The sequence below is a fragment of the Salmo salar genome, chromosome ssa18 (assembly GCF_905237065.1).
Source record: "Salmo salar chromosome ssa18, Ssal_v3.1, whole genome shotgun sequence".
Taxonomy (NCBI): Eukaryota; Metazoa; Chordata; class Actinopteri; order Salmoniformes; family Salmonidae; genus Salmo; species Salmo salar.
In genome coordinates this window covers 25984573-26008997 of record NC_059459.1, presented here as the reverse complement: position 1 = coordinate 26008997, position 24425 = coordinate 25984573, and the positions used below count along the sequence as shown (strand labels likewise).

The 24425-nt window shown below is 44.0% G+C and overlaps 1 protein-coding gene across 5 annotated transcripts in view; it reads left to right on the top strand.

The window, feature by feature from the left end:
- LOC106577113 (echinoderm microtubule-associated protein-like 6) overlaps nt 1–24425 on the top strand; it is a 150925-nt gene that overhangs the window by 80523 nt on the left and 45977 nt on the right. For 3 of the 5 annotated variants that reach the window (XM_014154856.2, XM_014154857.2, XM_014154855.2), the window contains exons 9-28: nt 344–600; nt 7122–7334; nt 7446–7616; nt 8003–8109; nt 10846–10964; nt 11639–11825; nt 12331–12436; nt 12555–12648; nt 13066–13166; nt 14705–14907; nt 16353–16464; nt 17024–17151; nt 18735–18876; nt 19393–19545; nt 20008–20139; nt 20249–20337; nt 20571–20747; nt 21380–21584; nt 22007–22133; nt 24244–24258. In XM_014154856.2, the coding sequence (XP_014010331.1) occupies nt 344–600; nt 7122–7334; nt 7446–7616; nt 8003–8109; nt 10846–10964; nt 11639–11825; nt 12331–12436; nt 12555–12648; nt 13066–13166; nt 14705–14907; nt 16353–16464; nt 17024–17151; nt 18735–18876; nt 19393–19545; nt 20008–20139; nt 20249–20337; nt 20571–20747; nt 21380–21584; nt 22007–22133; nt 24244–24258 (2838 nt within the window). The remainder of the gene's footprint in view (nt 1–343; nt 601–7121; nt 7335–7445; nt 7617–8002; nt 8110–10845; nt 10965–11638; nt 11826–12330; nt 12437–12554; nt 12649–13065; nt 13167–14704; nt 14908–16352; nt 16465–17023; nt 17152–18734; nt 18877–19392; nt 19546–20007; nt 20140–20248; nt 20338–20570; nt 20748–21379; nt 21585–22006; nt 22134–24243; nt 24259–24425) is intronic. The other 2 variants (XM_014154859.2, XM_014154858.2) reach the window with 1 other exon arrangement.

The following is a 24425-nucleotide window of genomic DNA, read 5'->3' as shown; positions in this document are numbered from 1 at the left end:
TTGTGATATATTTTTCACTAATTTGACCAATCAGATCAGCTCTGAAAAAGGTCTGATGTCAAAATATCTGATGTGATTGATCAAAAGATCAGAATTGGACTGCCTGTCTAAACAAAGCCACTAGGTAGATGAATGAGCTAGCCAGCCAGCCAGCCTCCTGTACAGAGCCGAGGGATTCACTCTTTTCTTTCTCTCTATCTGTCTCTCCCTCTCTCTTTCTCTGTCTCCCCCTCTCCTCACTCTTTCTCTTTTGCTGATTTGCTCGCTTTTTCTCTCTCTCTCTTCCCCCTCCATCTCTCTTCCCTCCCTCTCATCCACCCTCCCACTCCTCTCTCTCTACCAGGGACATGACAGAGGTGGTACACATTAAAGACAGGAAGGAAGTGATTCATGAGATGAAGTTTTCTCCGGATGACAGCTACCTGGCCGTGGGCTCTAATGACGGCCTGGTGGATGTGTACGCTGTGGCGCAGCGCTACAAGAAGGTGGGTGAGTGCAACAAGTCTTCCAGCTTCATCACCCACCTGGACTGGTCCATCGACAGCAAGTTCCTCCAGAGCAACGACGGGGCGGGAGAACGCCTCTTCTACAGGATGCCAAGTGAGTGAATCAACGCCACCGGTGAAAAAGCAAGGCTTCATAATGACCCTGTGTCTTTCCTCTGAACTAGGCCATGATAACCATGATATAACTCATATTACCTCAGCTTGCTGTGAACACAATCAGTGATTAAATCGGATGTTTCTTGTTTCCTTATCGGGAGAGGTTACATAAACAGATCACACAGCAATCAGCTTGACAGTAAACAGCAATTAGGCCCATGAAGGTGGTTCACAGCTAGCTTATCGCCATGCCAAGCAAGCCCTGTTACACACACACACCAGCAATCTTCACATCACGTCCGGCTTAAACATCCATCAACGTGATTATGCAATAGTTTCTTCTGATTCAGAGTGGCAGGTAGCCTAGTGGATAGAGCGTTGTGCCAGGAACTGAAAGGTTGCTGGTTTCGAATACCTGAGACGACAACCCAAATTGGCTCCAGGGGCGCTGTGCTACTATGGCTGACCCTGTAAAACAACACATTTCACTGCACCTACAGTACCAGTCAAAAGTTTGGACACACCTACTGATTCAAGAATTGTTCTTTATTTTTACTATTTTCTACATTGTAGAATAATAGTGAAGACATCAAACTATGAAACAACACATATGGAATCATGTAGTAACCAAAAAAGTGTTAAACAAATCCATATATATTTTATATTTGAGATTCTTCAAAGTAGCCAGCCTTTGCCTTGATGACAGCTTTGCACACACATTCTCTTAACCAGCTTCATGAGATAGTCACCTGGAATGCATTTCAATTAACAGGTGTGCTTTATTAAAAGTTAATTTGTGGAATTTCCTTCTTAATGCATTTGAGCCAATCAGTTGTGTTGTGACAAGGTATGGGTGGTATACAGAAGATAGCCCTATTTGGTAAAATTGCTCAAGTAAGCAAGGAGAAACAACAGTCCATCATGACTTTAACACATGAAAGTCGGTCAATGTGGAAAATTTCAAGAACTTTGAAAGTTTCTTCAAGTGCAGTCGCAAAAACCATCAAATCAGACCTTACAGTGAAATGCTTACTTACAAGCCCTTAACCAACAATGCAGTTTGGAGAAAATACCAAAAAAAAGTAAGAGATAAGAATATCAAATAATTAAAGAGCAGCAGTAAATAACAATAGCGAGGCTATATACAGGGGGTACCGGTACAGAGTCAATGTGTGGGGGCACCGGTGTCGAGGTAATTGACATAAAATGTACATGTAGGTAGTGTTATTAAAGTGACTATGCATAGATAATAACAGAGAATAGCAGCAGCGTAGAAGGGGGGGGGTGCAAATAGTCTGGTTAGCCATTTCATTACCTGTTCAGGAGTCTTATGGCTTGGGGTAGAAGCTGTTTAGAAGCCTCTTTATACCTAAACTTGGCTCTCCGGTACCACTTTCCATGTGATAGCAGAGAGGACAGTCCATGACTAGGGTGGCTGGAGTCTGACAATTTTTAGGGCCTTCCTCTGACACCGCCTGGTATAGAGGTCCTGGATGGAAGGAAGCTTGACCCCAGTGATGTACTGGACCATACGTATTACCCTCTGTGGTGCCTTGCGGTCGGAGGCCGAGCAGTTGCCATACCAGGTAGTGATGCAACCCATCAGGATGCTCTCCATGGTGCAGCTGTAAAACCTTTTAAGGATCTGAGGACCCATGCCAAATCTTTTCAGTCTCCTGGAATAGGTCTTGTCGTGCCCTCTTCACGACTGTCTTGGTGTGCTTGGACCATGTTAGTTTGTAGGTGATGTGGACACCAAGGAACTTGAAGCTCTCAATCTGCTCCACTACAGCCCCATCGATTGGAATGGGGGTGTGCTCGGTCCTCCTTTTCCTGTAGTCCACAATCATCTTCTTTGTCTTGATCATGTTGAGGGAGAGGTTGTTGTCCTTGCACCACACGGTCAGGTCTCTGACCTCCTCCCTATAGGCTGTCTCATTGTTGTCGGTGTCATCAGTAAACTTAATGATGGTGTTGGAGTTATGCCTGACCGTGCAGTCATGAGTGAACAGGGAGTACAGGAGGGGACTAACCACGCACCCCTGAGGGGCCCTCGTGTTGAGGATCAGCGTGGCGGATGTGTTGTTACCTACCCTTACCACCTGGGGGCGCCCCATCAGGAAGTCCATGATCCAGTTGCAGAGGGAGGTGTTTAGTTCCAGGGTCCTAATCTTACTGATGAGCTTTGAGGGCACTATGGTGTGATGTGTGATGGCGCCGGAGGAGATGGCTGCCATCTTATCGGCTCTTAACCAACCATGCTATATTGTTTATTTTTTTTGCGTTGTTCATAACTTGTTTCGTACATAATGTTGCTGCTACCGTCTCGTATGACCAAACAGAGCTTCTGGACATCAGAACTGCGATTACTCACCTCAGATTTGACAAATAGTTTTTCTTCAATGAGTCAGACGGGAGGGAGATACTACAGACACTTGACCTGTCATTCCCTGGAGAAGAAAATTGAGATTTTGCGGAAAAAGATCAGGGTGCCTTGTGAGGATCAGGCGACGAGCGCCTAATCTGTCTTTGCCTTCCGTCCTGCTAGCTACCGTTCAATCGCTGGAAAATAAATGGGACGAACTGAAAGCACTTATATCCTACCAATGGGACATTAAAAACTGTAATATCTTATGTTTCACCGAGTCGTGGCTGAACGACGACATTAAGAACATACAGCTGGCGGGTTATACACTCTATCGGCAGGATAGAACAGCAACTTCTGGTAAGACACGGGGCGGGGGCCTATGCATATTTGTAAACCACAGCTGGTGCATGATATCTAAGGAAGTCTTGAGGTTTTGCTCACCTGAGGTAGAGTATCTCATGATAAGCTGTAGACCACACTGTCTACCTAGAGAGTTTTCATCTGTATTTTTCGTAGTTGTCTACATACCACCACAGACCGATGTTGGCACTAAAACCGCACTCAATGAGCTATATACCGCCATAAGCAAACAGGAAAACGCTCATCCAGAGGCGGTGCGCCTAGTGGCCGGGGACTTTAACCTCTATGGGCTAGGTGGGACGCAAGCGTCCCACCCGTGGTGCACTCCATCAACAGCAGGTGCATTTCAAGAGCGGCAAATTTGAATCCAAATAAATGTAAAAATTCAAATTTTTCAAACATACAACTATTTTACACCCTTTGAAAGATAAACATCTCCTTAATCTAACCACTTTTTCCGATTTCAAAAAGGTTTTACGGCGAAAGCATAAATTTAGGATAGTACATTTACAAGAGTTGTGTGTAATGTTGTGCCAATTCAAAGACAGGCGTCACCAAAACCATAAAATCAGCTAAAATTATGCACTAACCTTTTACAATCTCCAACAGATGACACTCCTAGGACATTATGTTAGACAATGCATGCATTTTTAGTTCTATCAAGTTCATATTTATATCCAAAAACAGCGTTTTACTGTGGCGTTGATGTTCAGGAAATCGTTTCCCTCCAATAACCGGCATTCAAGTCAGCACCACAAATTAAATAATTAAAATTAGAAAACATTGGTAAAATATTATATTGTCATTTAAAGAATTATAGATTTACATCTCTTGAACGCAATCAACTTGCCAGATTTAAAAATAACCTTACTGGGAAATCACACTTTGCAATAATCTGAGCACTGCGCCCAGAAAAATACGCGTTGCGATACAGACTAGCCGCCATGTTGGGGAGATCTAAAATCGAAAATACTATGTAAATAATCCATTACCTTTGATTCTCTTCATCAGATGTCACTTCCAGGTATCACAGGTCCATAACGAATGTAGTTTTGTTCAAAAAAGCTCATCATTTATGTCCAAAAATCTCCGTCTTGTTAGCACATGATCTAAGCCCGCCGGACTTCACTTCATGAACGAGGGGAAAAAATATATTTACGTTCGTTCAAACATGTCAAACGTTGTATAGCATATATCATTAGGGCCTTTTTAACCAGAACATGAATAATATTCAAGGTGGACGAATGCATTCTCTTTTATAACGTATTGGAACGAGGGTACCCAACATGAACTCGCGCGCCAGGTGTCTAATGGGCCATCATCGTTCCATGGCTCTTGTTCGGTCAGATCTCCCTCCAGAAGACTCAAAACACTTTGTAAAGGCTGGTGACATCTAGTGGAAGCAATAGGAAGTGCCAAAATATTCCTCAGCCCCTGTGTTTTTCAATGGCATAGGTTTAAAGGTAATACAACACATCAGGTATCCACTTCCTGTCAGAATCTGTCTCAGGGTTTTGCCTGCCAAATGAGTTCTGTTATACTCACAGACACCATTCAAACAGTTTTAGAAACTTTAGGGTTTTTTCTATCCATATATAATAAGTATATGCATATTCTAGTTACTGGGTAGGATTAGTAACCAGATTCAATCGGGTACATTTTTTTATCCAGCCGTGCAAATACTGCCCCCTAGCCCTAACAGGTTAATGCAGGGACACTTAAATCAGTTTTAACTCGTTTCTATCAGCATGTTAAATGTGCAACCAGTGGGAAAAAAATTGTAGACCACCTTTAATCCACACATAGAGACGCGTACAAAGCCCTCCCTCGCCCTCCATTTGGCAAATCTGATCATAATTCTATCCTCCTGATTCCTGCTTACAAGCAAAATTAAAGCAGGAAGCACCAGTGACTCGATCTATAGAAAAGTGGTCAGATGAAGCAGATGCTAAATTACTGTCTGTTTTGCTAGCACAGACTGGAATATGTTCCGGGATTCTTCCGATAGCATTGAGGAGTACACCACATCAGTCACTGGCTTTATCAAAAGTGCATCAAGGACGTCGTCCCCAAGGTGACTGTACGTACATAACCCAACCAGAAGCCATGGATTACAGGCAACATTTGCACTGAGCTAAAGGGTAGAGCTGCCGCTTTCAAGGAGCTGGACTCTAACCCGGAAGCTAATAAGAAATCCTGCTATGCCCTCCGATGAACCATCAAACAGGCAAAGTGTCAATACAGGACTAAGATCAAATCGTACTACACCGGCTCCGACGCTCGTCGGATGTGGCAGGGCTTGCAAATTATTACAGACTACAAAGGGAAGCACAGCTGAGAGCTGCCCAGTGACACGAGCCTACCGGACGAGCTAAATAAGTTCTATGCTCGCTTCGAGACAAGTAACACTGAAACATGCATGAGAGTATCAGCTGTTCCGGACGACTGTGTAATCACGCTCTCCGCAGCCGATGTGAGTAAGACCTTTAAACAGGTCAACATTCACAAGGCCGCAGGGCCAGATAGATTACCAGGATGTGTACTCCAAGCATGCGCTGACCAATTGGCAAGTGTCTTCACTGACATTTTCACCCTCTCCCTGTCTGAGTCTGTAATACCAACATGTTTCAAGCAGACCACCACAGTCCCTGTGCCCAAGAAGACTAAGGTAACCTGCCTAAATGACTACCGCCCCGTAGCACTCACGTCTGTAGCCATGAAATGCTTTGAAAGGCTGGTCATGGCTCACATCAACACCATTATCCCAGAAACCCTAGACCCACTCCAATTTGCATACCGCACCAACAGATCCACAGATGATGCAATTTATATTGCACTCCACACTGCCCTTTCACTCCTGGACAAAATGAACACCAATGTGAGAATGCTATTCATTGACTATAGCTCAGTGTTCAACACCAAGCGTTATGATGAAACTGGCTCTCATGAGGACTGCCACAGGAAAGGAAGACCCAGAGTTACCACTGCTGCAGAGGATAAGTTCATTAGAGTTACCAGCCTCAGAAATTGCAGCCCAAATAAATGCTTCACAGAGTTCAAGTAACAGATACATCTCAACATCAACTGTTCAGAGGAGACTGTGTGAATCAGGCCTTCATGGCCGAATGGCTGCAAAGAAACCACTACTAAAAGACACCAATAAGAAGAAAAGACTTGCTTGGGCCAAGAAACACGAGCAATGGACATTAGACCGGTGTAAATCTGTCCTTTGGTCTGATGATTCCATATGTGTTATTTCATAGTTTTGATGTCTTTACTATTATTCTACAATGTTAGAAAATATTTATTTTTTTTAAACTTGAATGAGTAGGTGTATCCAAACTTTTGACTGGTACTGTATATTAGAACAGTATACATGAACCCAATTTTAGCTTCAAGATGCTGTCAATTTGAAAAATCAGGAAGTAAATAGTGCTGATTTATTGGCATATTGAACCATGTCGCACGCCGTAGTTTAAAACCTCAATGGATAGTGCTAAAACAATGACGTCATATCTGAATTCTGCCAACTTTATGCATGTTCACCATTAAAGCCCTCATTAATACAGGAACAGAGGTTGTGTGTCTTAACACCTTCACTCGTGTTTATGTCATCTTTACTTGTTTATTTAATGTCTTTTAGTTCTGACTAAGAACCTTAGCTGCGAGGTTAGTAGAGCTTTAACATAGTCAACATTTTTTTAAAGTGTGATTATTTATGCAGAACAACCTGATTTTACCTGTAAGATTCTGCCCATGTTAGTCCTCCATCCTGTTTTTCTCCCTTGAAGTTGGGAAGCACCTGACCACTAAGGAGGAGGTAAAAGGGATCCACTGGAGCTCGTGGACGAGTGTGATTGGTCCAGAGGTGAGTGGGATCTGGCCCAAGTACACCAACATCAGTGACGTAAACTCTGTGGATGCCAACTACTGCAGCGCTGTGCTGGTTGCTGGAGATGACTTTGGCCTGGTCAAACTGTTCCGCTTCCCCTGCCTAAAGAAAGGTCAGTAAATGTTTTTGCAAATATACAATGTTGAGAGAAGGAATTGTGTTGAACACTCCCCTTCTCTCATTTCATGTTGACTAGTTTTTCTTTCCCTGATGTTGTGCACAGGGGCAAAATTCAAAAAGTACATTGGCCACTCGGCCCACGTGACCAACGTGCACTGGTCTCACGACCTGCAGTGGGTGTTGACCACCGGCGGGTCTGACCATTCTGTGTTCCAGTGGAAGTTCCTGCCTGAGGGCATCATGAATGGAGGACTGGAGACCAGTATACCACACGGTACAGTATACTGAGAGAATAAAACATTAAGAACACCTTCCTAATATTGAGTTGCACCCCATCCCTTTTGACCTCAGAACAGCCTCGTCGAGGCATGGATTGTTTTATACACTCAGTGTAAACCCAGAGGAACCTGGGGGTTTTAAATGTTTATGAATGTACTGTATGGTTCTAATGAGAGGCCCCATATGGTCATGTAGAGCTGGTGCTGAAGTATTCTTGGGTAGATTTGTGTCTGAGCTATATGATGTAATAGCACAACAGTGCTTAGGGAAGTGACTACTGTACACAATATTCATGATCTTGTCAAAAGCCAATGTAATGAGTGATTGTTGCACCAGTGAAAATCTGTTTCCTTGCTGTCTCCTGGTATCGGTTCCCTCTAGATGGCCATGCAGACTCCAACAGTGAGGAGTCTGACTCTGATGTGTCTGATGTCCCGGAGCTGGACTCTGATATCGAGCAAGAGACCCAGATCAACTACGACCGACAGGTGGGTGTGTGGAGCTCACAGACACTGGATGGAGTGCTATATGGGTCAGACAGAGAGTGGGTGATATCAGGTTTAGAGATGATACACCACGTGAGGGACACTGACAAAGTTCTATAACAGATGCCTTACATTGATGCTGCGTTTGAGGTAGAGAGAGAATGAGTGTCAGTACAGGTGTCAGATCCTAATTTGACCAGTTTGGTCACCGTAGCAAAATAATCAAATTAAATTGATTTATATAGCCCTTCTTACATCAGCTGATATCTCAAAGTGCTGTACAGAAACCCAGCCTAAAACGCCAAACAGCAAGTAATGCAGGTGTAGAAGCACGGTGGCTAGGAAAAACTCCCTAGAAAGGCCAAAACCTAGGAAGAAACCTAGAGAGGAACCAGGCTATGAGGGGTGGCCAGTCCTCTTCTGGCTGTGCCGGGTGGAGATTATAACAGCACATGGCCAAGATGTTCAAATGTTCATAAATGACCAGCATGGTCAAATAATAATAATCATAGTAGTTGTCGAGGGTGCAACAAGTCAGTAACACAAGAGTAAGTGTCAGTTGGCTTTTTCATAGCCGATCTTTGAGAGTATCTCTACCACTCCTGCTGTCTCTAGAGAGTTGAAAACAGCAGGTCTGGGACAGGTAGCACGTCTGGTGAACAGGTCAGGGTTCCAGCAGGTCTGGGACAGCAGGTCTGGGACAGGTAGCACGTCCGGTGAACAGGTCAGGGTTCCATAGCTGCAGGCAGAACAGTTGGAACTGGAGCAGCAGCACGGCCAGGTGAACTGGGGACAGCAAGGAGTCATCAAGCCAGGTAGTCCTGAGGCATGGTCCTAGGGCTCAGGTCCTCCGAGAAAGAAAGAAAGAGAGAAAGAGAGAATTAGAGAGAGCATATTTAAATTCACACAGGACACCGGAAAAGACAAGAGAAATACCCCAGATGTGACAGACTGACCCTAGCCCCCTGACACATAAACTACTGCAGCATAAATACTGGAGGCTAAGACAGGAGGGGTCAGGAGACACTGTGGCCCCATCCGATGAAACCCCCGGACAGGGCCAAACAGGTAGGATATAATCCCACCCACTTTGCCAAAGCACAGCCCCCACACCACTGGAGGGATAATCTTGATTATAAAAAATAAGTGATACTTTCTAACGGGGAAAATGTGTTTTGATAGACTACAGTAGACAAGTTTAAGAGTAAGCTTTAGTGAGGAAAAGAGAACTGTGGGTTTTCAGTGTTTCTTTAAATGTAAATCACGATGGCGCATTTTAACTTCCTGCAGCGCATGAAAATTATGTGATAACAGAGTGATCAAATTAAGATAATACATATCTATTTGAGAATGACAGTTGAATAAGAGGAGAACATGCCCCCATTATAAAATGCTGTCAGAAAGAGAGAGAGACGACAACACACTACTCAAAGCCTAAACAATACCTTGTTAAAATACCCTCCAGTAAGTTGAGAGAGAGTAAATTGTTAGAACACCAACATCAGTCAGTGTTATCTGGATTGAAATAGCCCGTGTTAGCCAGAATGCCTCCAGCCATGATCTAGGATCCTGAGAAGTCCTGAAAGTCAATCAAGGTACCGAGTGGAGATATTCTGATATTGATTGATGTGAGCAGAGCAAGGCAGACGGAAGGGGAGATAAGATATTTAAATAGGCTCCTCTCAGTGGCTTTGAATGGGCTCAGCGCTGACTGAGGCTCTATTTTGTCGGAGAACGGCTGGGTTGCCATAGCATCCGTCACAAGCCTTATCTCCACTGGCAGCTGGGTCTGCATCTGTTGGCCTGACGGTGCGGGTTGCTGCCACACGGAGCGCTGCGGGTTTGTGCCACACTCAGCGCTGCCATATGTTCTCTGGAGATACCCAGCCGTCGGCACCCACACTGCTTCATGACAGAACAATGAGTCGCCAGTTCAAAGTTTCAACAGTGGGGACAAAATATTATTTTCTCTGCTTCTCTTAAGACTTAATTTTAGTCCTCATGTAATACTTTGAAATATTTGTTTGATATCATTATTCGGTGGGTCCTATATCAGTCAGACAGTGGAGGGTAGCAGGTTGACAAATGATGCACCGTATGAGGGACTGATGTTTCAGGTATGTAGAGGACTGTGTGTTGTTGTTACAGGAGGACTGTGTGTGATTGTTACAGGAGAACATAGTGTGATTTACAGGAAAACTGAGTGTGATTGTTACAGGAGGACTGTGTGTATGATTTACAGGAGGGCTGTGTGTGGTTGTTCCAGGAGGGCTGTGTGTGGTTGTTCCAGGAGGACTGTGTGTGGTTGTTCCAGGTATATAAGGAGGACTGTGTGTGGGTGTTCCAGGTGTATAAGGAGGACTGTGTGTGGTTGTTCCAGGTGTATATGGAGGACTGTGTAGTTGTTCCAGGTATATAAGGAGGACTGTGTGTGGTTGTTCCAGGTGTTTAAGGAGGACTGTGTGTGGTTGTTCCAGGTGTATAAGGAGGACTGTGTGTGGTTGTTCCAGGTGTATAAGCAGGACTGTGTGTGGTTGTTCCAGGTGTATAAGCAGGACTGTGTGTGGTTGTTCCAGGTGTATAAGGAGGACTGTGTGTGGTTGTTCCAGGTGTATAAGGAGGACTGTGTAGTTGTTCCAGGTATATAAGGAGGACTGTGTGTGGTTGTTCCAGGTGTATAAGGAGGACTGTGTGTGGTTGTTCCAGGTGTATAAGGAGGACTGTGTGTGGTTGTTCCAGGTGTATAAGGAGGACCTTCCCCAGCTGAGGCTGCAGAGCAGAGAGAAAAAGCAGCAGGTCGGCTCCCTGAAGCGCCAGAGAGGCCCAGACGAAGCCCTTCGTCTCAAGTTTGTCCACGGGTAATGGGTTCTTACTGTATGACAGGTCTTATTGGTCTCATGATCCTCAGAAACATAGTCATACGTGGGTTTTAGGTATCATCTTCTCAAAGTCAAATTGATTGAGATGACAAGGACAGATTTATTGTATTGAGATGAAATTGGGTATTTCCATCATGAAAAAAACTATCTTCCTCTGAAATGTACCTGTGCGTCAGCTGTTTGAATATGTAAATCCCTTTTCAAAGCTGTAGTTTAAAAAAAAAATTGGTGTGAAGCAGTTTAAGTTACTGATTCAGCACTAGCAATCCTTTAAGACTTCGCTATAGCAGCTCTAATACTCCCTTTTTGTAAAATTTAAAGACCTCACAGTGGGGGAGGGAGCAGTCTTTCAGCGTTTGAGCGATTAAATAAATGCCACACATGACACATTTGATTAAAATTCCCCACACACACCACAGGGTTCATCAGACACTCTTAAATAGGCCATGTGGGGAGAGACGGCATATGAACTGTGATTTCAGCTCTTCTCTGATTGTCACTTTCTCTAGTCAGCTTTCCCTAGGTGGATTTAACTCCGCTTAATTTAGTATAATTGTGATTGTTCATTGTGTTTGCAGTCCTGTGATCTTTTTTTCACTCGCGCTCTCTCTCTGTCTGTGTGTGTGTGCGCATGCGTGCGTGCGCGTGTGTAGGTACCGTGGCTACGACTGCAGAAACAACCTGTTCTACACCCAGGCCGGGGAGGTGGTGTACCATGTGGCGGCGGTGGGCGTGGTCTACAACAGAGAGCAACACAGTCAGCGGTTTTACCTGGGCCACGATGATGACATTCTCAGTCTGACTGTACACCCACTCAAAGACTATGCAGCCACTGGACAGGTTCTCTCTCTCTTTCTCGCTTTCTCTCTCTCGCTTTCTCTCTCTCTCTCTCTCTCTCTCGCTCTGCTTTATTGTCAGGAATGGGTGGTTGCCACTGTTGCCAAAGCAATGTATATGAAGCACAGGAGGTTGGTGGCACCTTAATTGGGGAGAACGGGCTCGTGGTAATGACTGGAGCACAATGGGTGGAATGGTGTCAAATACATCTAATACATGGTTTCTATGTGTTTGATGTCATTCCATTTAGTCCGTTGGAGGGGAGGACCATAACATTATGTCTGAGCAATAATATATATCAACAAAAACAATCATACACACTCTCTCTCTCTCTCTCTCTCTCTCTCTCTGTGACTCTCTCTCTGTCTCTCACTCTCTCTCTCTGACTCTCTCTTTCTCTCTCTCTCTCTCTCTCTCTCTCTCTCTCTCTCTCTCTCTCTCTCTCACTCTCACTCTCAATCTCTCTCTCACACACTGATCTTAATCACCTCTTTGTGAATGTGTCCAGGTTGGCAGGGATCCAGCCATCCATGTGTGGGACATCCAAACCCTGAAGTGCTTCTCCCTGCTCAAGGGCTTTCACCAGAGAGGAGTGTGTGCTCTTGACTTCTCCGGTATGGCTAATGTGTTTTCCTGGGCCAAAAATGTTTTATTTTGTAAATGTGTTGGTGATCTGTCCCTAGTCCGTTATGATTTCAAACTAAGAGTAGCTTGTTGTTCCTCTATGTGCAGCGGATGGGAAGAGCCTGGTCTCAGTGGGCATTGATGATCACCACTCTATCATATTGTGGGACTGGAGGAAGGGCGAGAAGCTGGCCACTGCAAGGTACTAAAAGCTTTTACACACCAGCTGAAAGCTGCTATTAGTGTGATCAGTACATTTAGACATTTAGAGTTATTACACAAACAAGGTTTTATAAAGTAGTCCAGCTAAGCCGGGTTCAAATCGTTTGAGTTTTCTATCAGATACTTTAGCTGCACTTGAATATACATACCTGGCACATTGGAACCTATGGTATAGGGTCAAAAGTGCAAACCCCGCCATACTCCAGGAAGGCTCCATCAAGTGCTCAAAGTATTGAAAATATATCAAATACTACTTGGACTCAGGTCTGTTGTCTTAATGTTAACACATTTGTAGGGACAGCCAGGAGTTTTCTTCTGACCGCATGAACAGACCATGAAACACATAAGGCTCTATGTATTTGAGAGGAAGTGGATATTCTATCTCTGTTCTTCCCAGGGGACACAAAGACAAGCTGTTTGTGGTGAAGTGTAATCCTAGCCTCATGGACAAGCTGGTCACAGTGGGAATCAAACACATCAAGTTCTGGCAGCATACAGGTCTGTCCTACTGTTCTGCCCGACTGTCTCTTTCATACTATCTGTCTCTTTCATACTATCTGTCTCTCTCATACTATCTGTCTCTTTCATACTATCTGTCTCTTTCATACTATCTGTCTCTTTCATACTATCTGTCTCTTTCATACTATCTGTCTCTTTCATACTATCTGTCTCTCTCATACTATCTGTCTCTTTCATACTATCTGTCTCTCTCATACTATCAGTCTCTCTCATACTATCTGTCTCTCTCATACTATCTGTCCCTCTCATACTATCTGTCTCTTTCATACTATCTGTCTCTCTCATACTATCTGTCCCTCTCATACTATCTGTCTCTTTCATACTATCTGTCTCTCTCATACTATCTGTCTCTTTCATACTATCTGTCTCTCTCATACTATCTGTCTCTCTCATACTATCTGTCTCTCTCATATTATCAGTCTCATATTATCAGTCTCTGTCATACTATCAGTCTCTGTCATACTATCAGTCTCTGTCATACTATCAGTCTCTGTCATACTATCAGTCTTTGTCGTACTATCAGTCTCTATCGTACTATCAGTCTCTATCGTACTATCAGTCTCTCTCATACTATCAGACTCTCTCGTACTATCAGTCTCTCTCGTACTATCAGTCTCTCTCGTACTATCAGTCTCTCTCGTACTATCAGTCTCTCTCGTACTATCAGTCTCTCTCGTACTATCAGTCTCTCTCGTACTATCAGTCTCTCTCGTTCTATCAGTCTCTCTCGTACTATCAGTCTGTAGCGTACGATCAGTCTCTCTCGTACTATCAGTCTGTAGCGTACGATCAGTCTCTCTCGTACTATCAGTCTGTAGCGTACGATCAGTCTCTCTCGTACTATCAGTCTGTCGCGTACGATCAGTCTCTCTCGTACTATCAGTCTCTCTCGTACTATCAGTCTGTAGCGTACGATCAGTCTCTCTCGTACTATCAGTCTGTAGCGTACGATCAGTCTCTCTCGTACTATCAGTCTCTCTCGTACTATCAGTCTCTCTCGTACTATCAGTCTCTCTCGTACTATCAGTCTCTCTCGTACTATCAGTCTCTCTCGTACTATCAGTCTCTCTCGTACTATCAGTCTGTAGCGTACGATCAGTCTCTCTCGTACTATCAGTCTCTCTCGTACTATCAGTCTCTCTCGTACTATCAGTCTCTCTCGTACTATCAGTCTCTCTCGTACTATCAGTCTCTCTCGTACTATCAGTCTCTCTTGTACTATCAGTCTCTCTCGTACTATCAGTCTCTCTCGTACTATCAGTCTCTATCATACTATCAGACTCTGTTATACTATCAGTCTCTCTCTTTCTAGCTCCTCTCCTCTCATGTCCCTGTTTTTCTTTCAAGTATATCCTTCCAGGTGTTTTCACACTGTGATTCTGTCTTTAGGAAAGTGATCCACCCTGACATTTTCTTAATGAACATTGGAACAACTCTGTCTGTCTTGTCAGGCGTGGTATGTTTGTGGAAATCAATTGATGTATGCATGAGTTTCTAATGGTGTGCTGTCTCTAAAGGTGGGGGCCTTATGTTCCAGCGAGGCGTCTTTGGGAACCTGGGGAAGCTGGAGACAATGATGTCAGTGTGTTACGGCCGGACAGACAAGCTGGTATTCTCTGGAGCCGCCACGGGGGACATATACGTCTGGAAGGAGCCCGTGCTGCTGAAGACCATCAAGGCCCACGACGGACCTGTGTTCGCCATGTACTCCCTGGACAAGGTATTCTACTGGGTGTCAGCCCTGTCTGATAACAACAGACTGTTGGTCAACTAGTTTTCACTAACCTTATAATAAGATCAACATCTGGAAGAGCTCTGTATTGTACTCTGCTTTCCCCACACCCACTTGGTGTAAATATTCCATTGTCTTTCTTCCCATTGACTCATAAACGCCCTATAACTGCTCTATGAGGACTTCATATGGAATTGATGTAATGTTGTCCGCTAGAATAATTTCAGAGTGATATTGTTGCTGCTGGCTGTAGTTATGGATGTGTTTAACAATAATTGGCCTGTAGTTGAGGAAGTTATCAATACTGTAGTGCTCTGATGAGGAGCTATGGAGAGACGTGATGTGTTGAGGCATGGTGGTTATTGTGTTTGGGGGCAAACACAGCATCATTAGGCAGCATGATTAAGTCACACATAGATTCCTCATTTTCCTAATTGGCCATTTGCAGCCTGTCATTTGACTGTGTGCAAATACTATGTACACGGGTCCCGTGTGGTTCAGTTGGTAGAGCATGGTGTTTGCAACGCCAGGGTTGTGGGTTCGATTCCCACGGGGGACCAGTACGGAGAAAAAATGTATGAAAGGTATGCATTCACTACTGTAAGTCGCTCTGGATAAGAGCATCTGCTAAATGACTAAAATGTAAAATGTAGTCTTAATGACCGATGGAAACCTTGGTGTGTATTGCATCATGCATCTCCCTCCTGATGCTGAGATTGGATTGTCTCCCATGAACTTCTGTTCTGTGGAAAATCATTATATCGCTATTTACTGTTACTAATGAAGACTGGCGTGATTATAAGCAGTCAATCCTATCTCATGGCTTCAGTCCATGATAGTGTTTTTAATTAAACATCTTCTAGTGTTTTCTCCCTCTCGTACAAATAGATTGTCTATTTATTTGCAATCTCTTCAAGTAGAGACGCCTTAGATCAAAACAAAATATTATAGTCTCATTAGATGTAACATTTATGTGATGCTGTTTCCAAAAACTTTCATCAGAGAAGCAGTCTTAAGGAGGATGTGGGAGGGCTTTCCTGGGGGAGACCGCCGCTGAATTCCTGATGTGTTGTTGCTGCTGCTTCAGATCTTTGACAGGCCCTGTCTGGTAGTAGAAGTCATTGCAATTCCCAACTGCTTCTGTGTCTTGTGAAAGATGTCAGAGACAGACAATGTTTTTTATTTGTCTTCCCTCCATCCATACCTTCCCCCTGCACTTCCTCATCCAACACTTCCTTCTCAGTTTCAAGACAAACTGACCCCCTACCATCCTTCAGCGGTTCAGACAGACCTCTTGACAAGCTGTCAGGCGGAACATTAGCGTCGGTCAGAGCCCCTGTCTCATCCGGCCCTCATCACTGTTAGTGTTCCTCAGTGGGGTTGTCAGTGGTGGAGTACCTTGGGTGACGTCCCTCTGCTGTTGTTCCCTCCAGGGCTTTGTGACAGGTGGGAAGGATGGAGTGGTGGAGCTGTGGGACGACATGTTTGAGAGGTGCCTGAAGACATACGCTATCAAGAGAGCAGCCCTCTCCCCGGGATCTAAAGGTAGGAAACCACATGTTTGACTCCTTTTTATTTATTTCATTCCAGCCATTACTATGAGCCTGTCCTCCTTTAGCGCCTCCTCCCACCAGCCCCCATAACACTCCCTACAGTAACTGACAGTCAACCAAAGTCTTTGACAGATACAGAAACACTATCTGAGAAGTACTGTAATTCTCTCTTAAAGGCAAGCTCTGACCCTGTAAAACACATACCTGTATCAGGAAGCGTAATGTGTTTGAAATTTGACCATAAACACTCAATAGATACTCTAGCCATCATTGAGCACTCTATCCTCCTCTAGTCAGTGCTGCCATCTCGTGGCCTCATGTGAAAATGCAAAGAATGGTACTTCAAATCAAATCAAATGTATTTATATAGCCCTTCTTAGATCAGCTGATATCTCAAAGTGCTGTACAGAAACCCAGCCTAAAACCCCAAACAGCAAGCAATGCAGGTGTAGAAGCATGGTAGTGCTTCTATCTGCTGCTATTGATCTGGGAGGATTTCACTGCTACGACTGTACTTAGCCTTTACAGTGCTATTTGTGTGTGTCCCCCAGGTCTGCTCTTGGAGGACAACCCCTCCATTCGTGCCATAACTCTGGGACACGGACACATCCTGGTGGGAACCAAGAATGGAGAAATACTTGAAATCGACAAGAGTGGACCCATGACCCTGCTAGTCCAGGTGTGTGTGTGTGTGTGTGTGTGTGTGTGCGTGTGTGTGTGTGTGTGTGTGTGTGTGTGTGTGTGTGTGTGTGTGTGTGTGTGTGTGTGTGTGTGTGTGTGTGTGTGTGTGTGTGTGTGTGTGTGTGTGTGTGTGTGTGTGTGTGTGCGCGCTCAGCTGAAACACCTAGAGTGGGGTGTTTTTCCATTTCAGCTTATTTTTCCCAATTTGGGTTGGAGGACACATTTTTACATCAGCATCCTGCAGTGAAACAGCAGCCTTCAGGTGTTGCCTGTTCTCTACTGACTGTTTCTTGATGTGTTGGCTTGTTACTCAGGCTATTTGATGTGTTGGCTTGTTACTCAGGCTACTTGATGTGTTGGCTTGTTACTCAGGCTACTTGATGTGTTGGCTTGTTACTCAGGCTTCTTGATGTGTTGGCTTGTTACTCAGGCTTCTTGATGTGTTGGCTTGTTACTCAGGCTACTTGATGTGTTGGCTTGTTACTCAGGCTACTTGATGTGTTGGCTTGTTACTCAGGCTACTTGATGTGTTGGCTTGTTACTCAGGCTACTTGATGTGTTGGCTTGTTACTCAGGCTACTTGATGTGTTGGCTTGTTACTCAGGCTACTTGATGTGTTGGCTTGTTACTCAGGCTACTTGATGTGTTGGCTTGTTACTCAGGCTACTTGATGTGTTGGCTTGTTACTCAGGCTTCTTGATGTGTTGGCTTGTTACTCAGGCTACTTGATGTGTTGGCTTGTTACTCAGGCTACTTGATGTGTTGGCTTGTTACTCAGGCTTCTTGATGTGTTGGCTTGTTACTCAGGCTACTTGATGTGTTGGCTTGTTACTCAGGCTTCTTGATGTGTTGGCTTATTCCTCACTTCCTCTATACTCCTACTCAGGGACTGCAGTCGGAAATAAATCATTGGTTATCCGAGGCAACCTTTTCTATCTGACAGTCTGCTGCTTGGTTGGCTCTGAAAAGCTCTGTGTTCCCTCTTGATTAACCGGAATAGTCCATAGCTTAATATCTCAACACCTTCCTTATTATTGTTTTTCTTGGCTGTGTCACAAGGCTTGTGTATGGGCTCTGTGGTGCTGCTGCGTACATGGCAGTTACAGTAGTTGGTATGATGAGTGTGTGTACGTGTGTGTGTGTGCGTGCGTGCGTGCGTGTCTATGCTTCCTTGCGTGCATGTGTGGTTCTGACTGTCAGTACATTGCTGTGGTAGTTCCCTCTTATGGGTGCAGAGCAGCCCTTACAGCTCAGTCAGAGCCTCCACGACTCCTTAGCAGTCAGGTACCCTTGCTCTGTTGCCATGGTGAACAGACCTGATGGGGATGGGTTATGAAGGATCGGTATGGAAGTGTTCTTGGGTAAAATCGCTGCTGCTATCTGGGATGCGATGGATTGGGGCTTTTGTTTAGCCTCTCACTCAAATTCCACATCAATATGAGCACAATGTATCATTCTGAGAAAAAAGAGTGAATGATTTTGTGGGTGACAGGTGTGTCAAATGGATTAGGTGTAATGGTTCAGGGCATGTCAACTGTGACTGACTAACAGTTGCGTGTCCGTCTATTGCTATGGTTACAGGGTCACATGGACGGCGAGGTGTGGGGTCTTGCTGCTCACCCCCTGCTTCCCATATGTGCCACAGTGAGTGATGACAAAACTCTGCGAATATGGGAGCTCTTCACTAACCACCGCATGGTGGCAGTTCGCAAACTTAAAAAAGGTACTGCTGAATGTTGATATCTTCCTCGACTAATGAGTCATTAACTCCCATCATCATCAACAAAACATACAGATGTAGGATCGTAATTTGAGCAAGTTTGCTACAGCAGGAAAATAACTCTGCAGCAACAGGAAATGTGGATTATAATTAAAATACATTTTTTTGTAGGGGTTGATACATTTTTTGTAAGGGCAAATCAAGTCTGAAATGTCAGTGAAAATTACAAACTTTAGAAGCCTTCTAAAATTCAAATACACTCCAAGTTTGCATTTCCTGGTTTGCAGTAAAATTCTCAGCAACAAAAGAAGGATCAAATTAAGATCCTACATCTGTAAGGCACCCTAGTGTAACCTTCTGTGTCTGTCAGTCTATGTCTGTATCTACATTTTGGAAGTGTTTAACTCTGTGTGTGTGTGTGTGTGTGTGTGTGTGTGTGTGTGTGTGTGTGTGTGTGTGTGTGTGTGTGTGTGTGTGTGTGTGTGTGTGTGTGTGTGTGTGTGTGTGTGTGTGTGTGAGGTGGAAGATGCTGTGCCTTCTCCCCTGATGGGAAAGCCTTAGCGGTGGGCCTCAACGATGGTAGTTTCCTGGTGGTGAACTCTGACACCCTGGAGGACCTGGTGTCCTTCCATCACAGGAAGGAGTCTATCTCTGACGTCAGGTTTTCACAAGGTAACCTTTGACATAGACTCTGTACTATCAGCCGACTGGATCACTTATGACTGATATGTTCATTCACTGCTGTTTGTATTTCATAACACTGATAATACGCATGAGTATTTCATTAGTAAGGTTAATTTGAGTTCAACAGTTCCTAATATACACTCTTTGAAAAAAGGGTTCCAAAATGGTTATTCGGTTGTCCTCATAGGAGAACCCTTTTTGATTCCATGTAGAACCCTTTTTTGGTTCCAGATAGAACCCTCTGTGAAAAGGGTTCAACCTGGAACCAAAAGGCTTCTACTTGGCACCAAAAAGCGTTCTCCAAAGGGTTCTCCTATGGGAACAGCCGAATAACCCTTTTAGGTTCTAGATAGCACCTTTTTTCTAAGAGTGTATGCAGTGAGGTTTCACTGAATAGCATTATCGCCCACCTGGCTGAGGTGTTGATCACTGTTTCTATGGCTTCCTTAGACGCTGGTAAATACCTCGCTGTGGCCTCGCATGATAACTTTGTGGATATCTACAATGTGCTGTCCAGTAAGAGGGTGGGAATCTGTAAAGGAGCTTCAAGCTATATCACTCACATAGACTGGGACTCTCGTGGTGAGTTTATGGTGTAATTGCAAGAGAAGCATGAATTCTCCTAAGTAGTCCGTAGATACAAGTTCTATTTTGTCCTTGGATCCTGAGAAAGTAAAAACATTTTCTGTAGGTAAATTGCTGCAAGTAAATTCAGGTGCCAAAGAGCAATTATTCTTCGAAGCTCCAAGAGGGAAGAGACAAACCATAACAAATTCTGAGGTAAGAGACCCAACTGAGATTGTCATTTTTCTCAGCTAGAATCAAATATTAATGGACACTCCATGAAAGCAGGATGCAGTGTTTAACACACTGTGTGTGTGTGTGTGTGTGTGTGTGTGTGTGTGTGTGTGTGTGTGTGTGTGTGTGTGTGTGTGTGTGTGTGTGTGTGTGTGTGTGTGTGTGTGTGTGTGTGTGTGTGTGTGTGTGTGTGTGTTCCTGTTTCCGCCTGTCAGATAGAGAAGATGGAGTGGGCTACCTGGACGTGTGTCCTGGGCCCCACCTGTGAGGGGATCTGGCCCACCCACAGTGACATCACAGATGTCAACGCCGCCTCGCTCACCAAAGACAAGAAGCTGCTTGCCACCGGAGACGACTTTGGCTTCCTCAAGCTCTTCAGCTATCCAACCAGGGTGCGACAGCTCAGTACACAGGCACTAGTGTTCATTTACATTTTACTCACCTAAACTGAAATGGAATTGATCCCAACGCTGGTACATGTCTCAGTTGTTGACTCAAGTTGAATGTTGTGTCTTGGTTCAACTTGGTTCAATGTTGTCTCTTGTTTCAACTTGGTTCAATGTTGTCTATTGGTTCAACTTGGTTCAATGTTGTCTATTGGTTCAACTTGGTTCAATGTTGTCTATTGGTTCAACTTGGTTCAATGTTGTCTATTGGTTCAACTTGGTTCAATGTTGTCTATTGGTTCAACTTGGTTCAATGTTGTCTATTGGTTCAACTTGGTTCAATGTTGTCTATTGGTTCAACTTGGTTCAATGTTGTCTATTGGTTCAACTTGGTTCAATATTGTCTCTTTGTTCAACTTGGTTCAATGTTGTCTATTGGTTCAACTTGGTTCAATGTTGTCTATTGGTTCAACTTGGTTCAATATTGTCTCTTTGTTCAACTTGGTTCAATGTTGTCTATTGGTTCAACTTGGTTCAATGTTGTCTATTGGTTCAACTTGGTTCAATGTTGTCTATTGGTTCAACTTGGTTCAATATTGTCTCTTTGTTCAACTTGGCACTGTCTGCTCCCCCCTCAGGGTCAATATGCCCGCTTCAAGAAGTACGTGGGCCACAGTGCCCATATAACCAACGTGCGATGGGCACAAGATGACTCCACGCTACTGACGCTGGGCGGAGCTGACACAGCATTGATGATTTGGAGCCTGGAGAGAACCGGAGAGGGTCACAGGGAGAACCCTGTGGACAGCGAGGAGTCAGACGATGACATTGAGGAGGACGGAGGTAAACGGCAGCCTTTAGACTACTGATCCATACAGTACAATACTACTATATACAGTAGTGCTTGTGGGCGGAAGGTAGCCTAGTGGTTAGAATGTTGGGCCAGTAACTGAAAGGTCACCGGTTCAAACACCCAAGCCAACAAAGTGAAAAATCTGTCTGTGCCCTTGGGCAAGGCATTTAACGCTGTAGTACTATGTCTGACCCTGTAAAAAAGCACATTTCACTGCAACTATCCTGTGTAAGTGACAATAAAACATAAATATTACTTTTTTTATATACACATTCTTACAACTCTCTCACATTCTACTCTCAGAACTCCCATACAACATTCTCAACAGACACACACAAAGCTATCCTGATCAAATACTACTTTTTACACACTGCTCTAATTGGCGAGTCTCTTCCTGTGTGCGTGTCTGTAGGGTATGACAGTGATGTGGCAAGGGAGAACAGCATCAACTACACCACTAAGATCTATGCTGTTAGCATCCGGGGTATGTGTGGCATCAAACCTCACCAGCAACTGAAGGAGGTGTCAGCAGAGGAAAGGTACACCCCCACACTTCTGTCTCTGTCCACGTTTCCCTTCTCTAATGGCTGAACTGTACAGATTCTGTTTTGGGACTGGTAGTTGTCACTCAGTGATAGAGCTTAAACATTAGTGTCTTGGCCCCTGACTATTGTGTTGTGTGTAGATTTAAAACAATTTAAAGTCTGAGGCAGTGACAATAAAAAATGCCCAAGTTTTATCTGTTATGTTAGGCCTCAAAAGACTGTTAAAGTCTTGATCCTAATCAGGCTGCCATCAGCTTCCAACACCATTTGACTGTCTACACAGGAATGCTTATAGTCCTCTGGTGTCAGAAACAGGAAATGTACCTGTCTACCAGTACACATCTATATGAGTATAATTCATATCTACAGTATTTATACCTTTTGTAAAGCCTCAGAGGTGGTCATTGTAGGGTTGACATGGGTATAGAGTTTGATCTTGCTTTTTTATGATACAGAGTGAGTTGACTTTTTCAGTGCTTAGCTGACAGCATTTGAAGTTTTAAGGGAAGACTGCGTGGGGTTTGTTTTCATGTTAGACTATTTAAAATGAAGTATGAGGCCTGATTTAGTTTGATAGGTAAAGAGTAGTCTATAATGTCTATCTGTACTACTTGCATTAAAAAACAAGACATTATATGCTCATAGAAAGATCTTTATCCCCAGTTCTATGTTATTTCTTTCTGCACTTTATGAGTGTACACGTGTGCTTTATGTGTCCTCTCTCTAATACGCTCTCTCTATTCACCTCTGTTGCTATGATACTGTGGATTGTCCTGGGCATGCATTGTGGATGTAGCCCATTGATATCGTATGCCGTGTGCATGTTTTATGTGTGATCCATCTGCGGATTGTTGGGTGTACGTGTTTGGGTCGTAGTCTGTGTGGTGTTACAGTATGAGATGGCATGTTCTTGTGCCTTGTGAAGGAATCTTGTCAAAGTATTGCACAATATTATGTGCATGTGTAGCAGGTGTGCTCTCTTGAGCTTCTGTGTGATATCTGTTGCTATGATACCGATATGTTGTGTATACAGTACCTATACAGTATCATTGGTATGATCTCAGTTGCTTTGAGACTGTATAGAGTATTGCCACATCAGTGGTTCCACCATCAATATCAATGACTTATTCAGCTATGTGCAGCTAGGGGAAGTCAAAATATACTGTGGAAATAGCATGTAAAGCCCGAGGAGACAATGATTGATTTTTGTCAGAGCCAAAGGTTGCGTTGCCACAAATTGTATTTTAAGCCATAAAATGTGCATTATTTACCATGACGCTCCCCACTATTTTCCATTATTGTCACATATAGCAGTGCTGTTATGTATGGAAGACTTTGACTTTGTCCATTCTCTTTCATATAATGTGTAGAATAACATTTACCCAATTATACAGCATCACAGAATGACAGGAAACATGAAATAGTTACAGAACATGAACCAGTGAAAAACCTATCATATGCTATCTGGGGGGCTCACAACGTCCCCCCCCCACCCCCCGGAGTGGTCGGTGGCCCCGGTGCACGTACCCTGCATGCCCGTTCGGTAATCTGGCCCTGATGGTAGGCTACCATGCTGATTTGTCCCCACAACCATACCATCTGGTGCCCGCTTCTGTCTTGAGAAACACTTCAAGGTAGACTCAGCGATATGCTGTAGATTCAGAAAGTAAGCAGAATAGTGGGCCCATTTCTGCAACAACTAAGAGCATTGGACCGCGAGGCTCAACTTCTCAGTTGTTTTGGTGCCCTGGCTACCACGCTCTAACAGCGTGAAGGTAACCCGTGCACATGCGCAGATACTGTGTGTGTGAGAGCGAAGTCTTGCGTCTCGCTCATCTCATTATCTGCGGTGCTGCTCGTGGCAACGTCATTTCACTGAGTCTACCTTTGAAAGATGCGTTATAAAGGTGTAATTTCAGCCAGTAGTTTTAAAAGTAGTGCTCACAATCCATAACAGGTCCCCGACAATTGTATATGATGTAATCCATTTCGTATTATATGTCACAAATTCCAATTCGTAGAATGTTACAAATTTGTAAGTGCTTAACATCCTGTTCAATCTCTTTAATATCTCTCTTGTGTTTTAACTTGCATTCCTTTGGAGGCAGGGCATTGTCAAGTAAGTATGACCTATGCATACATTCTGTGTTAGCTATGGGATGTGGGTGGTATTTCCATACATTGGATGTGCAGAGATGAGTATTTTATTTTATTGAGTGTGTAGGCAGAATATCTAACATTCAATAGAGTACATTGTGTTGGTATTTTAATCCAGCGATTCCAACA